This window comes from Anabrus simplex, chromosome 2 (assembly GCF_040414725.1).
Source record: "Anabrus simplex isolate iqAnaSimp1 chromosome 2, ASM4041472v1, whole genome shotgun sequence".
NCBI classification, from domain to species: domain Eukaryota; kingdom Metazoa; phylum Arthropoda; class Insecta; order Orthoptera; family Tettigoniidae; genus Anabrus; species Anabrus simplex.
In genome coordinates this window covers 1,050,096,503-1,050,114,569 of record NC_090266.1, presented here as the reverse complement: position 1 = coordinate 1,050,114,569, position 18,067 = coordinate 1,050,096,503, and the positions used below count along the sequence as shown (strand labels likewise).

Below are 18,067 nucleotides of genomic sequence, written 5' to 3'. Positions count from 1 at the left end.
TCTCGCCTTTGTTTCCTTTAGAATTTAATCTATAATCACGATAAACATAAGTGGAAACAATATACTTCCCTGTCTTAGTCCAGTTTGGTTTCCAAATCAATCTGTTCTCCCCACTGGAGTCTTGACACAACTGAAACAATTTTTATACATTGCTCAAGGACTGGCAGTCATTCTATTATTTCTATATTATGTGTATTATTGCTGATGTTTTTACGGAAATATACACAGCAAAAAAACCCAACACATTAATTTCAGTAATATATGCGTTCTACATTTTGCTCATTATTTTAAAATGAAAGAATTCCCCCCCCTCCCCCCGCCGGGTAATTTTAGTGCGGAGGAACCTTTGAGATAAAACCGTTGGTGGAGAGGGGAACCCTCCCTTTCCTCCCGAGATTTCACACCCTGCATTACCGTATTCTTTATAGAAGAAATTGATATATCCCTGCTCCGATCAGAGATGACCAACCTCCTCAGGCAGTTCAAATGTATTTACTATCACGTTAATGATTCCAAAGTATTTCAGTGCAAGAAACCTCGTGTCAACAGATTTACGTTTACGACAAACATTCAAGTGCGCTTCAACGGAATTCATCACCTGTAAACTGAATTATTGTCAATTTAAAGATTTAAGAGGACTTAAATGCAAGAGACCTCCTGTCAGAAGATATACTGCCAGGTTAAGGATTTAATAGACTAATAATAATAATAATAATAATAATAATAATAATAATAATAATAATAATAATAATAATAATAATAATATAATAATAATGTTATTTGCATTACGTCCCACTAACTACTTTTACGGTTTTCGGAGATGCCGAGGTGCCGGAATTTAGTCCCTCGGGAGTTCTTTTATGTGTCAGTAAATATACTGACACGAGGCTGACATATTTGAGCACCTTCAAATACCACCGGAGTGAGCCAGGATCGAACCTGCCAAGATGGGGTCAGAACGCCAGCACCTCAACTGTCTGAGCCACTCAGCCCGGTGGTTAAGGATTTAAGAGCACTCCAATAGAAGACAACTTGTGTCAGCACCGGGCGAGTTGGCCGTGCGCGTTGAGGCGCGCGGCTGTGAGCTTGCATCCGGGAGATAGTAGGTTCGAATCCCACTATCGGCAGCCCTGAAGATGGTTTTCCGTGGTTTCCCATTTTCACACCAGGCACATGCTGGGGCTGTACCTTAATTAAGGCCACGGCCGCTTCCTTCCAACTCCTAGGCCTTTCCTATCCCATCGTCGCCATAAGACCCATCTGTGTCGGAGCGACGTAAAGCCCCTAGCAAAAAAAAAAAAAACCTTGTGTCAGCAGATTTATTGTCACGTTAAAGATCCAAGAGTGGTAAAATGAAATACATCTTGTGTCAGCAGATTCATTGCCACGTTAAGGATCCAAGAGTGGTAAAATTAAAGGCACCTTGTGTCAGCAGATTTACTGTCACGTTAAGGATCCAAGAGTGGTAAAATGAAAGGCACCTTGTGTCAGCAGATTTATTGTCACGTTAAGGATCCAAGAGTGGTAAAATGAAAGACACCTTGTGTCAGCAGATTTATTGTCACGTTAAGGATCCAAGAGTGGTAAAATGAAAGGCACCTTGTGTCAGCAGATTTACTGTCACGTTAAGGATCCAAGAGTGGTAAAATGAAAGACACCTTGTGTCAGCAGATTTATTGTCACGTTAAGGATCCAAGAGTGGTAAAATGAAAGACACCCTGTGTCAGTAGATTTTTGTCATGTTATTTTTTTAAAGTTGCTTTACGTCGCACTGACACAGATAGGTCTTATGGCGACGATGGAATAGGAAGGAGTTCGAACCTACTACCTCTCAAATACTGGATACTGACCGCACTTCAGCGACTGCAGCTATCGAGCTCGATTTTTGTCATGTTAAAGACTGAGTGTTGTAATAATTATTATAACCTTTTCCTTTTCATTTTTTATTTTGCTACTTGTTTAACTTCGCACGAAGACATCAAAGGTTTTCGGCGACAGAAGAATGGGAAATGGCTAGGACTGGGAAGGTAGCGGCTGTGGTCTTAATTAAAGTATAGCCCCAGCATTTGTCTGCTGTGAAAGTGGGAAACCACACAAAACCATCCTCAGAGCTGCGGATGGTGGGATTCGAACCCACTATCTCTCAAATGCAGGCTCACAGCTGCGCGACCCTAACCGCACAGCCAAGTCGCTCGGTACTAATAATTGTATTATTGGTTGTACGTCCCATTAACTACATTAACGGTTTTCGAAGACACCGAAGTACAGGAATTTTGACCCTCAGGAGTTCTTGTACGTACCGGTAAATCTGCCGACGCAAGGATGGCGTATTTGAGCTCTTTTAGATACCACCGGACTGAGCCAGTTTGTTCGAATCTACTAACTTGGGCAGATTCGAAAAATGAAAGAGTTCACATAAGACTATATTTGTAGATTATATTCATTTCTTAGCTGTTCCGAAAGGCGAAGGTCCATGGTATGGATTCGGTTCGGGGTCCGCCAACTGGTGACTAATGCCTTAGACATTGCGGCGCATTCCTTCTCCACCTCAATTTCAGGCGAATGCTTGCATGGTACGTAACGTCCTAATTCGTATTAATTAAAACATTATGTTCACAAGATCAGACTCACCTCCACCCTCTCTCTCTCTCTTACACACACAGGGTGGAGGTGGGGGGAGGGAGGAAGACAGAGAGAAAAAAACAAGTTCTTTTCCATTTGTTGCAATTTGGTCCCAAATGGACCGTGCACCCAACAACAAAATAAGAAGACATTAAAAATAACAATAACACTATGCAATGCATAATACACTGTACAGAGATTGTGGTTAGATACAAGTTTCTATAACTTAGAATACTTTCTTGTTATAAGATGCTAGGAGACTAGTGCCACTGCTTTTTAGTTGTTCTATTTTAACTAATTCAGTAAGGAAACCATTTTGATGATGCTTAAAATGTGAACAACCTAAAGAAATACAATTTAATTCTTGTATCGATGTCCCTTCACAAGAGCAGCAAGAAGTGTCCACAACATTGATCCTGAATAGATGGCTTTGGAAACTGCCGTGATTAATCCGCATACGAAGACTAAAGGGTCCGCCTCTGTGGTATAGTGGTTAGCGTGATTAGCTGCCACCCCCAGAGGTCCGGGTTCGATTCTCGGCTCTGCCACGAAGTTTGAAAAGTGGTACGAGGACTGGAACGGGGTCCACTCAGCCTCGGGAGGTCAACTGAGTACAGGTGGGTTCGATTCCCACCTCAGCCATCCTGGAAGTGGTTTTCCGTGGTTTCCCACTTCTCCTCCAGGCAAATGCCGGGATAGTACCTAAATAAAGGCCACGGCCGCTTCCTTCCCTCTTCCTTGCCTGTCCCATCCAATCTTCCCATCCCTCCACTAGGCCTCTGTTCAGCATAGCAGGTGAGGCCGCCTGGGCGAGTTGCTGGTCATTCTCCCCAGTTGTATCCCCGACCCAAAGTCTGAATCTCCAGGACACTGCCCTTGAGGTGGTAGAGGTGGGATCCCTCGCTGAGTCCGAGGGAAAAACCGACCCTGGAGGGTAAACAGATTACGAACGAACGAAGATTAAAGGACGACAATGCGCTGCTCATTAGCCTCACATACCAACACGATCCTGGTTTGACAAATTACGTCTTAGTAGGCGCCATCTTACGTCCATCATACGTAACCGTTTCGGTCATGGCTGCTACCCAAATCATATTCATCGAATTAGAGTAGTGGATTCTCCTATGTGCGATAAGGAGCAAGAGAAAATTGTCGATCTTAACCACATCATTCTCGGTTGCAGTAAATATCGACAGGAACAACGTGTTTTATATGAAAACTGGTCCCTATTCATGTCCCTTCTCCTACCAGTGTAATATGTTCACTAAGAAGATCTGATACCAACACTTACCTAGCACTTGCCCAATTTTTACATATGGCTGATCTGAAGATCTGAATGAGGCATTTATCGCCCAAAGTTCTTTTGCGTGTGCTGTGAAGTGAATAAAATGCGTTGTATTTATTGTGTGTTGAGATATTTCATCTGTTGCATGCACTTTGGATATATTGTTCTTTTATATATGGTAGGTACTTTATGTATTTATCCACGATGTTTTACCGGCTGTATGGCTACTTTCTGAGTGACAAATAAATCTTTAAAAAACGCATACGAATAACTGACGTTATATACTGAAACCATGACCTTTGTGTCATAAGGAACCAGAATCCTAAAGTCATTACATGAGGTCCCATATAAATTACAAGTCGGAAACTCTACCTATATTTTTATATCTGGCCACAGATGGCACGTAGAGGACCAGGTGTTAGTTCTCATTCTCACGCTAAAAAAAAATACGTCACCAGCACTTGGAACAGGAGCATGGATATGGTGGACTATTTGTTCTAATTAAAAGTACATTTTAAGAAGAACTGGCGACGAAACTGCCATAGTGAATGTTCGGAAATTTTAAGAGAAACAATTTGGTCATTAATGATACAGATTTTAAACCGCTAAATAGTTTCAGAAGGGAATTTGTCAAACTACGCGCCTGTTTGTTCCAACTCTGTTACATCGACCAAATATAGTGCCTATCTTATGATTATGAGGTAATTAAACAATTTAGTGGGTTAAGAGAAATACTTAAATGCTATCATTAACACTGCTACTAAACTATACAACTATGTGTTACATCGAGACCTGCCATCAATACATTTTTATGGGGTAGAAAAGGTGTCTGTAAAATTTTTGGCGGTAAATGAAAATGGCATGAGAGTGGGGGTAAATGGTATAAAAGAGCGATGCGCCATTCGCAATCTCACATTGTGTCCATTGAATTCGAGGCGAGTCCACGTATTTCACAGTAACTTTATAAACCAGCGTTTGAAAGACTAAGTCCCAAGGGAAGACAGATTTTGGCCGAAGGTGGCTGTAATATCATCTCCAAGTGGAGATAGGTTTTAAACATCATGCCATTCTTCAGGGACATGCAATGGACGGTCATTCTAATTCCTCGATCCTGCAATACCTACAACTGAAGTTATAGATAATAATGGTTGTATTTTAAAATAATTGCGTGTGCGAGTCGGTGTTTAATAGACCTGTTCGGTCCATGCAAGGAAGAGAACGTGTGAATGGTATTTTTTTTGTTTATGTCGTTATTTTCAGGTGAATAAAATTAAAGGAAAAATATGTTTATACAGCCAGTATCTGTCGAGATGGCTAAATAAACAGATTGAGAGGCTGGTGAATCTGTAAAGATGGGAGAAGACGTACGAATAGAGGTATGTGAATTACCACCTTGTTAAAATGCTTTTATTTGTTTCATGATGTTACTGTTTTTCTTGTGTATGTATCTGTGACGCATTTTGGTCACCCTTTTATTTCGTGAAAATGTCAGAAATATGACAAAAGGTCATTTGTTTTATTTTCTTGGATAATCGGAAAGTCTGTTGAAATCTGTGTAGAACTGTTGAGAGGAAAATAACAGTAACATTTTTTGTAAGTCAAGATTGTGAATTTTGGTTTTTGGAAACATTTAGCTCAGATATGCGGGGAGAGATGGTTAGTTGTCACAGAGTTTGTGTAACAGCATTGTGGGTCACCCAAGAGAGATATTCCATATTATTGTTGTGTCGAGATTTTGTGCAAACCGAAAAGGGAGGTAATGAAGGATTGTGAATCAGGTTGTTGAAATCCTGTAGTGTTGATGCCGGGATCTTCAGTGTAGGAAAACCGAGGAGTTATTTTGTGTCATTTATTGAGATGGGAATAGGGTCAGTCCATAATTAGGATCCCACGTGAAACCGTAGGTTCGTGATGAATATGAATATCTGAGTGACGTCTTAAATTAAATCTTTTCGCATAATGTATGTGGGTCAAGAATTATATTTCATGTGAATTGCCAGCGAGACCGAATTTTGTTGTTTCATTAAGACAAGTTTTTTCCCTTTCATTTCATGCCAGTTAAAAACACAACCAGCGCCCATGTGTTTCGTTTCAAGATAACGAAGGCCAGACTAGTGTCCCGTTACTCGAGCCAGCTGTTATTGGATAGAGCTCGCTACTAGAAACCAACTGTAAATGTAACTGGGAATTTTTCATGATAGTAAAATGTTTGGAGTCAGATTTCATTCTTTAGAAGAGACTCGTTGTAACAGAGATTTGAATTCATTTTTGAAGCGACGGAAATGAGACGATGATGTTGGAGGTAACCATTTTCAGGGATGTCAAAATTTGAGAATTGTAATAAAGTTGTCTGACATTATTCGAGTGTTGTACAAAATCTTATTTTTAAAAGTCACGAAGCGATGTGACGGGTATTAGTTATTTTGCGTTGTGTTTTAATTTGTGCAGATTGTAGGATTTAAGGATTATCCAAGCTAGTTTCTTAATAATTGTTAGTGTTAACGTAAGGTTGTTGAGTGACGTCATGAAATAAATAGTATTGGGAATCATAAAAATGTATTCCATTTTCAGCAGCAATTAATAAAGTGAGTAATAAAACAAGACGATTATGTAATTGAAATAATTAGGGATTTTTTAAAGAAACCATTCGCTCGGGGTAGATAAAATTTGTAGCTAATTAGGATTATGAGATTACTTCAATTTATTACATTATTAAATTCAGTGAAGTCGTATTTTGAGAATTAACTTAAAATCAAGTGACTAACTTGAAAATGTATTCTGGAAGTGTTAGTTTATTTTGACGGGAAATCTCAACTTATTAACGTAACGATTAAGGGGACATGTCCGATGGCAAGGGACTTTTCTGACACAAGTGTTGTGAGCGTTCTTTGTTGTTGTTGTTGTTGTTGTTGTTGTTGTTATAATTTTGATTTTGATTTGTTGAGCATCAGATGTGCTGGGGGATTTATTAATGTGGAAACATTGGTCATCAACAACTGTAACTTAATTATGTTCAGCCTTCAGCCTAGAAATATGGATGGTCATGCGGTCATCAACCTCAGTGACTTAGATTAGGGCCATCTGCCATTATAGCATAATTTTCCTTACGGTCATCGTCCACAATGACTTTAACGTAAATTACAAAGTTAGATGTCGGTCCATGACATAGTCGTAGGTCACATCGATTCAATTAAGGGTCCATGGCGTACAACAACGTTGTGGCACATACAGATTGGACTGCCTTAATTATACCAAGAGTCCAGAGCTCGTGCTAAGGGGGCTGGATCATCACGAATCATTACGACGGTACATGCAGTCTCACGTGGAAGCCGATCTTAGGGATCTCCAGATTTTCTTTATTTCACTCTTAAGACAGTGGTTTCTAGTAAGGATGCCCCTAAGGCATTTGAGTTAAGGTCTCCAAAGCCAGTATCTCTCATCAGCGTTGTGACTGTTCTTTTCTTTACGGACAAGACTGAGTTCGTTGTTTAAGTGATGTTAAATGTCATGTGTCTCTTCAACCTCATTTTAAATTACTTAAACAAACATCAGTTCTCGTTTGACTCGATTCCTCTCATTTAGTAGATAGTTAGTTAAAGTTACTGAAACCCGCCTCTTACCTAAGCAAGTGACGAAGAACCCTAGATGACCCAAGAGAAAAATCTCATGTCGATTTGCTAATAGGTAAGGAAGGTAGGTATCCTGCAAAGGACCTTAAAGTGTTCAATACCTTCGCTGGGAGTTCCACTTGGAGAACCAAGGGTGTCGTGGGGGATATTTTTGTTTGAGGGAGTATTGATGTCCCTTGGTTGATTGCGGTTCTTCCTATGCTCTGTTCTATTCCCTGTAAGCTTGTTAATAGATGAATTATGGTAAATTTTGCGGATAGAATGAGATGTTCAGCTCTTCTACGGTTCGTTGTGCTCCTTGAGTAGTGCATCGACGTGCTCGTTCTAGGCAGTTGTGGGAAGAGTACAAGAGAAAATTAAGTGCGCTCGATTACAGTTATTCGAGTAATATTTTACTCGGTTACGATTACAAATTACTTTTCCAACAATCAATCAGAAAACTTACAATTACAATTACTTTACAGAATGTCAGTCTTAAGGAAATCACTGGTTTTTTTTTCGGTTGAGGCTGGAATAATACAAAAGTTTGCAAGGGAAAGGAATATAATAATTCATTTTGTGTGTGTGCCTGTTCTTCAGCATAGAGCAGAGGCGCTCTCCTGAGTGCCCGTTGAGGCTAGCCTAGTGCGATCGGGCTGGCGTGACGTAAATGCGGGCAGCAAGTAGCCTATACGTCACAGTGAAGCGAGAGGGTGAACACACTTTGCAGGGAAGCGAGAGAACATTGACGTTCGATTGTAATTACGAAGCTCTCCTCCACTACTCAGCGAAGTGCTGATTGGGATATCTTATTTAAAATAAAACTCTATAATCACAACAACAAAAACGGACCTTTTCAGGATATCCCGGTTTGACTTATACTACGCTCGATATAAACAGTCAGTTTTATTGTCTTATATTTATTCAATCAAAGAAAACTGATATTGTATAAGGTATAGAGTTAAAGCGTACACACAAGCTACGATTTACAATCCCTTGGATGGGAATGACAGTATTTCCATTAAAAAAGTAAAATTCCTGTTATTCATTAAACAAAATGTAATATAATTACATAATGCACCAATGATTTTGCACAGTGTTGTACTGTTGTGTGATTTTCCGTGTTCATTGAATTTCTGAAAATAGTATTTAAAATTTACCAGGCGTCCGGTGATAATAGCTAGCCCCTAAATGGCGAGAGGGAGTTTCATCACGAGTGAGGACGTAGATATTTACTATCCAGGATTAAAGTAACAACAACAACAGCAACAACAACAGCGTAAATGTATCTACCAGATAGATGTATAGTATGACTTCAAATAAATAACCTCATTGATTTTATTCCCGCTAAGCACGATTGGATTGGTGGTGAGTTTATCAGATAATTTAAACCCAAACAACCACAAGCCACAACTTATCCGTCTTAACTCCGTATTATATTAGAATTGCTTCTGAAGCACCTCTTAAAATGTAATAGTGAAAATTGTAATTCATTACGTACATTCTAAAAATATTTGAGGTTGTAGGCCTAACTCTTTATTGTATCCGGTCAAAGTACATAAACTGTAATAAAAATAACTTATTTCTTACAAAGTAAGTTTAAAATGACATGCAATTCTGCCCTCCTTCTTTTATTATTTTCTGCCTCCATTTCAAACTCGGGTATCGCCGCAGTGATCGAGAGTAACTGGAAGAACTTCACCCAACCTCCACGGCCTGTGACGTGGCCACGTCTGCTGGGCGCCCGCTGGACGGAATGCCCGGCGTGAGCACCTCTGGCAAAAAGATATTAAGTGTCTATCATCACTAGGAGACTAAACATGATGCCTCGGAATTTTCGAAATGACATTCTTCCATCATTTTTATTTTATTTAATGAATTTTAGCGTCTGAAATGGTTTTCCATTTACTTTGCAAATAAATAAATAAATTGGTTCTTAAAATTCTCATCTGAGCTCGCATCCGGGAGATAGTGGGTTCGAACCCCACTGTCGGCTGCCCTGAAAGTGGTTTTCCGTGGTTTCCCATTTTCACACCAGGCAAATGCTGGGTTTGTACCTTAATTAAGGCCACGGCCGATTCCTTCCCATTCCTAGGCCTTTCCTGTCCCATCGTCGCCATAAGACCTCTCTGCGTCAGTGCAACGTAAAGCAAGTAGCAAAAATATATATATATATATATATATCATCGCTAATCCTATACATCTTAAGGGGGAGTGTAAATCTTTGCATTTATTGAAAAGGCACCCTACAGGGGCACTTGAAGGAATACCTGTGCTTAATTTGAAGACCATCGTTAGAATGTCTTTGAAAGTACTGGAGAGGTAAGACAGTACCTCACCCAGAACTGGTGAAGCTACTAATTCTGCTGGAGTAGAATTGAAAAAGTTATCTTTAGCACTATTTATTTTTTCAAGTTTCTGCTTTCGTGCGATGTGTACCAATTACAAGAATGTAACGATTACAATTTTATTTCAAGAAGTCAACTACAAGTAATCCGCCTCTGTGGTGTAGTGGTTAGTACGATTAGCTGCCACCCGGCTCCGCCACAAAATTTAGAAAAGTGGTACGCGGGCTGGAACGGGGTTCACTCAGCCTCGGGAGGTCAAATGAGTAGATGGGGGTTCGATCCCTCCTCAGCCATCCTCGAAGTGGTTTTCCGTGGTTTCCCACTTCTTTTCCACACAAATGCCGGGATGGTACCTAACTTAAAGCCACGGCGGCTTCATCCCATCTTCCTTGTCTATCCCTTCCAATCCTCCCATTCCCCCACAAGGCCCCTGTTCAGTATAGCAGGTGAGGCCACCTGGGCGAGGTACTGGTCCTCCTCCCTAATTGTATCCCCGACCCAACCTCTCACCCTCCAGAAAACTGCCATTGAGGTGGTAGAGGTGGGATCCCTCGCTGAGTCCTAGGGAAGAACCAACCCTGGAGGGTAAACGGATTAAGAAAGAAAGAAAGAAAGAAAACAGAAAGAATTTACTTCCTGCAATCCTTACTTTCTTTCTTAATCTGTTTACCCTCCAGGTTTGGTTTCTCCCTCGGACTCAGTGAGGGATCACACCTCTACCGCCTCAAGGGCAGTGTCCTGGAACCTGAAACATTGGGTAGGGGATAAAACTGAGAAGGAGGACCAGTAGCTCGCCCAGGTGGCCTCACCTGCTATGCTGAACGGGGGCCTTGTCGGGGGATGGGACTATGGCAAGGGATAGACAAGGAAGAGGGAAGGAAGTTGCCTGGAGGAGAAGTGGGAAACCACGGAAAACCACTTCGAGGATGGCTGAGGTGTAAATCGAACCCCCTCTACTCAGTTGACCTACCGAGGCTGAGTAGACCCCGTTCCAGCCGTCGTACCACTCCTCAAATTTCGTGGCCGAGCCGGGAACCGAACCCAGACCTACTTGGGTTGCACCTAATCACACTAACAACTACACCACAGAGACGGACTCAAGAAGTAATTTACAAGTAAAGAACACATTTTGTGAGAAAAGTAACGATTACAAATAAGAATTACTAAGAATGTAATCGTTACGAGTACTTAAATTACTTTCCAACTCTGGTTGCAGGTGATGCCAGTGTTTGATGGGATCCGTACGAAAGTGACGCACGATCTAAGAGAGAGCACTAGGTCTTTGCCCTAACTACTTACGCAAAGCGACAGAAAGTAGAGGAAGTGCCTGACCACAGTCAATAAGGAAGGAAATCCCTGATACATAGAGGTAAAATCTTCTTCGTCATTGAAGTCGGATGACGTCTAATGGGTATGCCAAATCCCCTCAGGAAGTTCTTGAAAATGAACGCTGTCAGTAACCTTCAGAAAAGCCAACGATAATTCATTTACAACACAGCAGTCCTCCATTAGATTAACACCAAACGAGTTAGCTACGCGGTTCATATCACCTAGCTGTGAGCTTGCATTCGGGAGAGAGTGGATTCAAAACCCACCATTGACAGCCCTGAAGATGGTTTCCCCATTTCCACATCAAGCAAATACTGTACCTCAGTTTTATTTGAGTCCCGCGAAAGCAGTAACTACGACGGAATGGTTTCAAATTGCGAGTCTTGGATAGCTGTATCAAACTAAGAAAAGTAAATTTCGAAAATAACACCCGGCCTAAATGCAGTTCTGGAAAACCAGTCTAAAATCGCTTGTTTCCTTACTCGTTTTCTTTTTGATTCGAATCCTCGACATATTAAATTTACATAATTCTCTCTGTTGTGTGTTCCTTCCTTCTATACCCTCAGGCATTTTTGAGTTTTTTGAGAAATGTCCACCCCGAATTTAGTTATAAGGGCTTAAGTGAAATAATGCATTGACTCACATTAGCGCTCGTAGTGGTCGAAAAAGGTCCGCCTCTGTGGTGTAGTGTTTAGTGTGATTAGCTGCCATCCCCGGAGGTCCTGGTTCGATTCCCGGCTATGCCACGAAATTTGAAAAGTGGTACGAGGGCTGGAACGGGATCCACACAGCCTCGGTAGGTCAACTGATTGTGAGTAGACGTGGGCTCGATTTCCACATGAGCCATCCTCGAAGTGGTTTTCCGTGGTTTCCCACTTCTCCTCCAGGTGAGGCCGCCTGGGCGAAGTACTGGCCCTACGCCCCAGTTGTATGCCTCGACCCAAAGTGCCTTTGAAGCGGTAGAGGTGGGATCCCTCGCTGAGTCCGAGGGAAAAACCAACCCTGGAGGGTAAACAGATTAAGAAAGAAATGAGGATATATCCACTAATCCAATGTTTGGATTTATATATAATTTACACAGCTCAAAAGCTGTTTGGATCCTCAACAGCTCCGCAATCAGCTGTTATAGATGGCCTAGGCGTCACTGAAGAGGCGTTCTAGGAAAAATGCTTTTTTCTTTTTTTTGCTATTTGCTTTACGTCGCACCGACATAGATATGTCTTATGGCGACGATGGGATAGGAAAGGCCTAGGAATGGGAAGGAATCGGCCATGGCCTTAATTAAGGTACAGCCCCAGCATTTGCCTGTTGTGAAAATGGGAAACCACGGAAAACCATCTTCAGGACTGCCGACAGTGGGGTTCGAACCCGCTATCTCCCGATTACTGGATACTGGCCGCATTTAAGCGACTGCAGCTGTCGAGCTCGGTTCTAGGAACATGAGGAGTGAAGTAGTTTCCCGTTTCTTTTCTCACTGAGCCAAGACGCACCAACCGACCCGACGAGCGATATCTTCACACCTTTTTAACGGGGAGAATAGGCATTACTAGCATTGTTCATACATAGAGACAGGGTGTTTTCGCATTAATCTATGTACAATTTCGGGAAAAAGGAACCATTATGATTAGTAGCGACAGTGTATGAATCAGAGTGAGTTTTACAGTACCTGTGATTAACTACCATTCTATGAGCGACAGCATGGGTGAGCGACACCATGGGTCTGTCTTGCCTATGAGTAGTACCCACTATGTGAGGAACACCATGGGATAGTACGAGTCCCTGTGATTAGTACACCTTTGTGAGGAACACCATTGGTTTGCGTGGCCTGTAAAAGGAGCCGCAATGTGAGAAACACCATAGGTCTGTGTTACATGTGCTCATTACATTACCTCTGAGTAGTACCATAATGTGTGGAATACCGCGTGTCTACGCTACTTCTGATTAGTACCACAATATGACAGATACCATGGTTCTACTTCACTAGTACCATTATGAGGGGCCGATGACCTGGATTTTGGACCCCTTTAGACTACAAGCATCATCGATTCAGGATTGTGCTTTAGAAGCAGTTCCTTGGTCAGTAATACTATAGTTTAACGCTAGTTTCTGGGAATGTGGGGCATTGCGGATCGGATCCACTGATTATTTTAAATTCATATCCATCCGTCATCACGTTTTGAATTCTGGTCAGTGGATGGATTTTTAAATTTTCATTACATTTCGTCTCATTTCGTACCATTAGGGGCCGATAACCGAAAGCTCCGTGGTTGAATATTTGTCATAGCGAGCTTCGGTTCAGAGGGTCCCGTGTTCGATTCCTAGACGGTCCGGCGATTTTAGCCGCATCTGGTTAATTCATTCGGTGGCTCAGGGCCTGGGTAGATTTCATCTTGATACACACCTATTCAAATCCACATGTACAGCCGACCCCCCAAAAATGGGAAACAAGTCAGGAAGAACGTCAACTCGGTCTGTGAAACAAGTTTCATAATGGTATAGGTTGTGTTTGCCCTATTTCACCAAACCTTCCATATTTATTGTAGGAATTATGGCTAATAATAATAAAATATGGAGGTGCCTGACTCGTTGGCTGAATGGTTAGCGCAGTAGCCTTCGGTTCAGATGGTCCCGGGTTCGATTCCCGGCCGCGTCGGGTTTTTAATCGTTTCTGATTAATTCTGCTGGGTCGGGGACTGGGTGTTTGTGTCCGTCCCAACACTCTCTTCTTCATATTCACACAACACACTACACTACCAACCACCAAAGAAAATAAAACACGCAATAGTGATTACAGCCTTCCATAGAGGGTTGGCGTCAGGAAGGGCATCCGGCCGTTAAGCAGGGCCAAATCCACATGTGCGACGCAGTTCGCACCCGCGACCCCATAGGTGTGGAAAAAGTGGTAGGAAAAGAATAATAATGATAAAATATGGAGGTAGTTTTCCACACCACCCGGAACAAGTATAACGAAAGATGCCTTTCTATAAACACCAAAATTCACCATTATAACAACGTCGTCAAACCAGTATCTCTCTATGCGTCAAAATGCCTTATCCTCTCTCAGAAAGTTGGAGCAAAACGAGAGAAAGATTCTCCACAATATTCTTGGCCCAAATTACAAAAACAGTATGCACATACGGAAATCCAGACAAGAAATCTACTCTAAGATAGAGAAGATCACGGACACATTGCGCAAACGCAGGGCTCACTTCTACTGCCACCTACGACGGATAGACGACTCTCGATGGACAAACCGCATTTTAAAAAATTGACTCAAAACCAAAATCAACAATTCCCTGGTACGTTAACATCAAAAAAGACCTCGTAGAAATGGGCCTACAACCAGATGACGGGCATAAAGGAGACCTTTTCAGAAGAAGCATTGTGACTTTTAGCACATTCTGGGATGTGAAGTGGACAACTGGTGCAAAGTGGTCGGATGAGTGCTGTGCTCGACACAGCGATTTAATGAAAACCTACTGCATCAGTCGAAAACTGAGTAAACGCCACAGTGTATAGTGAAACTTATCGTGTTCCCTAGTTGGCCCATTCGCGATAAAACATAAATAATGATAATAATGTTGAAATTACCTTTTCCAAAAGATCTCCGCAGTTAAGCAACACTGGGCGTGGTCAATATTTAGGTGGGTAGAGCGCGTGTTGTTAGTACGAGGAAAAATAACTAATCCTCCCTCCCCACCTTCCCTTTTTCAAATAAACACCGGCTCAATACATCTTATCTGTTTTAGCTGGGAACTGGCTAGGTCGCAAATATCCTTAAGCTCTGACGTCCTAATTCTCTCGAAGGACTGCACGTGGAGTTCTCCAGTACCAAAGAAGGACAAGAGCCTCTGAATGCCCTCTGTGGACTCCAACGGAGATTTTAAAGAGCTTAAACCAAACGTCGTGTCGGTGAACTATGTTAAGGTATCGAACGGGCTGACGACGTAGTTGTGAGCTTGCATATCGAAGATGATGGGTTCGAAAACCACAGTCGGTTGTCCTGAAGTTTCTTATTTTCACACCATATCTTAATTACGGTCATAGCCTTAAAAATGATCCTGTTAAGGTACGATGATAATTTCTCATAAAAATAGAATTGTGTAAAAACATACGGAATGCCATATCTAAAACATGTATTATGATAAGGCAGGAAATTAAACACACTGAAATGCCGGCTGAGTAGCACGGCTGGTTAGGTGCTCGTCTCCTGTGCTCAAGGTGACAGTACTGAATCCAATAAATAAGGGAAAGGCGTGTCACTAATGTCACGTAACATGTTAAGGAAGCTCCATTTCAGAATAAAATTCTGGCATTCCTGAGTCTTTCAAGACAACCTGTAGGTGAAGGGACTTCCTGTATACCGCATTATTATTATTATTATTATTATTATTATTATTATTATTATTATTATCCGGCTTCTTGGCTGAATGGTCAGCGTACTGCCTTCGGTTCTGTGAGGCCCAAGTTTGATTTCCGACCGGGCCGGGAATTTTAGCTGCGTATGGTTAGTTCGTTTGACTCGGGGACGGACTGACTGACTGACTGACTGTCTTAATACACTTATCTTCATTTACATACATCGCACCACACTACCAACTACCGCAGAAACACGCAGTAATGATAAATTCCTCCAAATATGGTTGACGTTTGAAAGGGCACCCTGCCTTAAAACTAGACCAAATCGACTTGAAATTCCAACCCCAATAAAATGGTATTATTATTATTATTATTATTATTATTATTATTATTATTATTATTATTATTATTATTATTATTAATGTGGTTCGGTTACAAGTAATTCATTATGTTTTTGCCAGCTACCCCAAACATGATAAGCCCACAAACTTTTCCACAGTGCCCTTAGGGAAATGCTAGAATTAGTGGCGTATTTAAAGTCCTAGAACACCCAATCGAATTTTAAGGGAGAACAATATACTGTACAGCAATTACTCTATTGTAGATGTATTGAACACACACAGGGGTGTTACCCGGTGATGTTTCGAGCCCATAAACAAAATCTAGAACAAAAATATTTTTTTCATTTCTTAGGAGACATTTCAAAAGTTATTCTTATTTTTGGTGGCTGATCACAGGATTATTCAACGACACTATTCATATTAAGGGTAATTATCTGCCATGTTGACAATGACAGTTGTTACTACAATTTGTCGTAACGGAGAAATAGCACCTACTTGTATGTATGGTATCCAGGGTTGTCATGGTAGACACAGCCGTAGAACACACAGCCGTCTTCATCGTCACAGTCTACAAATATGACTGAAAAGGTAGAATTATTTCCTTGTTCGTGGGAGTCGGAACTACCGTCTACGTCAGAGGCTGACAGAATCGTTGTACGCACGCACACGAAATGAGCGTAGTGGATAGTAACACTGAGAGTGATTCAGCCCGTTGCGGCACATGTTGTCATGGGTAAAGAAAACAGTCGCCGCTAGCTCGCTCTCACGGACGGTCGATATTATTGCGCCGTGCTGCGGCTTTGTTTCACGCCGAGCTCAAGCAGGCGGGCCGGGCGGTAGCAGAAAGGTCAGGTCCCAGTTCGACACGAGTATCTCTGTAATGTTATGTGTTCGAATAGGTCTTAAGAGACGTAAGCAGTAACGGCTTCAGCGGTGGGTGTAGCTAGGTGAAAGCTTAATTTAAAAGAAAGTCCTTCCGGTGTCGTCCTGATTGCGAACAACTGGGTACCTGAAGGGGATGATTTGGGTTTGGCACACGTTAATGAGTCCAAATTGCGAACAAGTTGCCCAACCTCCTTGACCAGAAATGTTGACTTGGATATGAACAAAATTCTAATTTGACGGGCTGCAGAAAAATGAACCCTCAGTTGGTACACCAAGTTCTGGTACACACAATTGGAAACTGGGTAATACACAAAAAACTTAAAATCATGTGGTAAGAAAAAACCCACTTGTTTCCAAATAAACTGACTATTTCACTTCTTATGTATTATTTTGATTAATAATAATAATAATAATAATAATAATAATAATAATAATAATAATAATAATAATAATAATAATAATAATAATTCTAAAGCCTAATGCCTTGTCGATGCAACCACTCACATCTTTCATTGGCATAATAATAATAATAATAATAATAATAATAATACCGGGCGAGTTGGCCGTACGGTTAGGGGCGCGCGGCTGTGAGCTTGCATCCGGGAGATAGTGGGTTCGATTCCCACTGTCGGCGGCCCTGAAGATGTTTTCCCGTGGTTTCCCATTTTCACACCAGGCAAATGCTGGGGCTGTACCTTAATTAAGGCCACGGCCGCTTCCTTCCAACTCCTAGGCCTTTCCTATCCCATCTCGCCATAAGACCTCTCTGTGTCGGTGCGACCTAAAGCCACTAGCAAAAAAGAAAAATAATAATAACCTATTAATAATACAACTCTCACTAATCCACCATAAACAACTACCCCTCTAGTTATGTTATACAATAAAAAGGTAATATTCTAAATGGTAAGATTACCTCAAACTAAATTATTAAACATTTTCAATAAGAAAAATAATTTTAAAAATATATTTAGGTTATCTAAAACATCCCAAAGTACCAGTTAATGTTAATACTACTAGAACAAAAATTGCATATGAGACTGTTTTGAAAATTTTATCTGTTTTTTGTATCTCACGTCAACACTAACCTCTTGTTCGCAATCAAGACACAACCGTCCTTCCACCTAAAATTTAATACTATACAAATAAACAATGTCCTACCAAACGACCCCTGATCGCCCAAAAAATCAGCAGATTACGGAGAAGACGTGTGGTCAGCACGACGAAACATCTTGGTCGTTTTTCTTAACTTTCTGGACTGATGCCGCAATCTCACAGCTAGATGGTTCCTCA

At 41.4% G+C, this 18,067-nt stretch overlaps 1 protein-coding gene across 1 annotated transcript in view; it reads right to left on the bottom strand.

The window, feature by feature from the left end:
- Window positions 1–16,522, bottom strand: part of puc (puckered) — a 200,493-nt gene extending 183,971 nt beyond the window's left edge. Inside the window, exon 1 of the mRNA XM_067141978.2 lies at window positions 16,388–16,522. Within this exon, the coding sequence (XP_066998079.1) occupies window positions 16,388–16,451 (64 nt within the window). The 5' untranslated portion in view covers window positions 16,452–16,522. The remainder of the gene's footprint in view (window positions 1–16,387) is intronic.
- Between the last annotated feature and the right edge of the window lie 1,545 nt (window positions 16,523–18,067).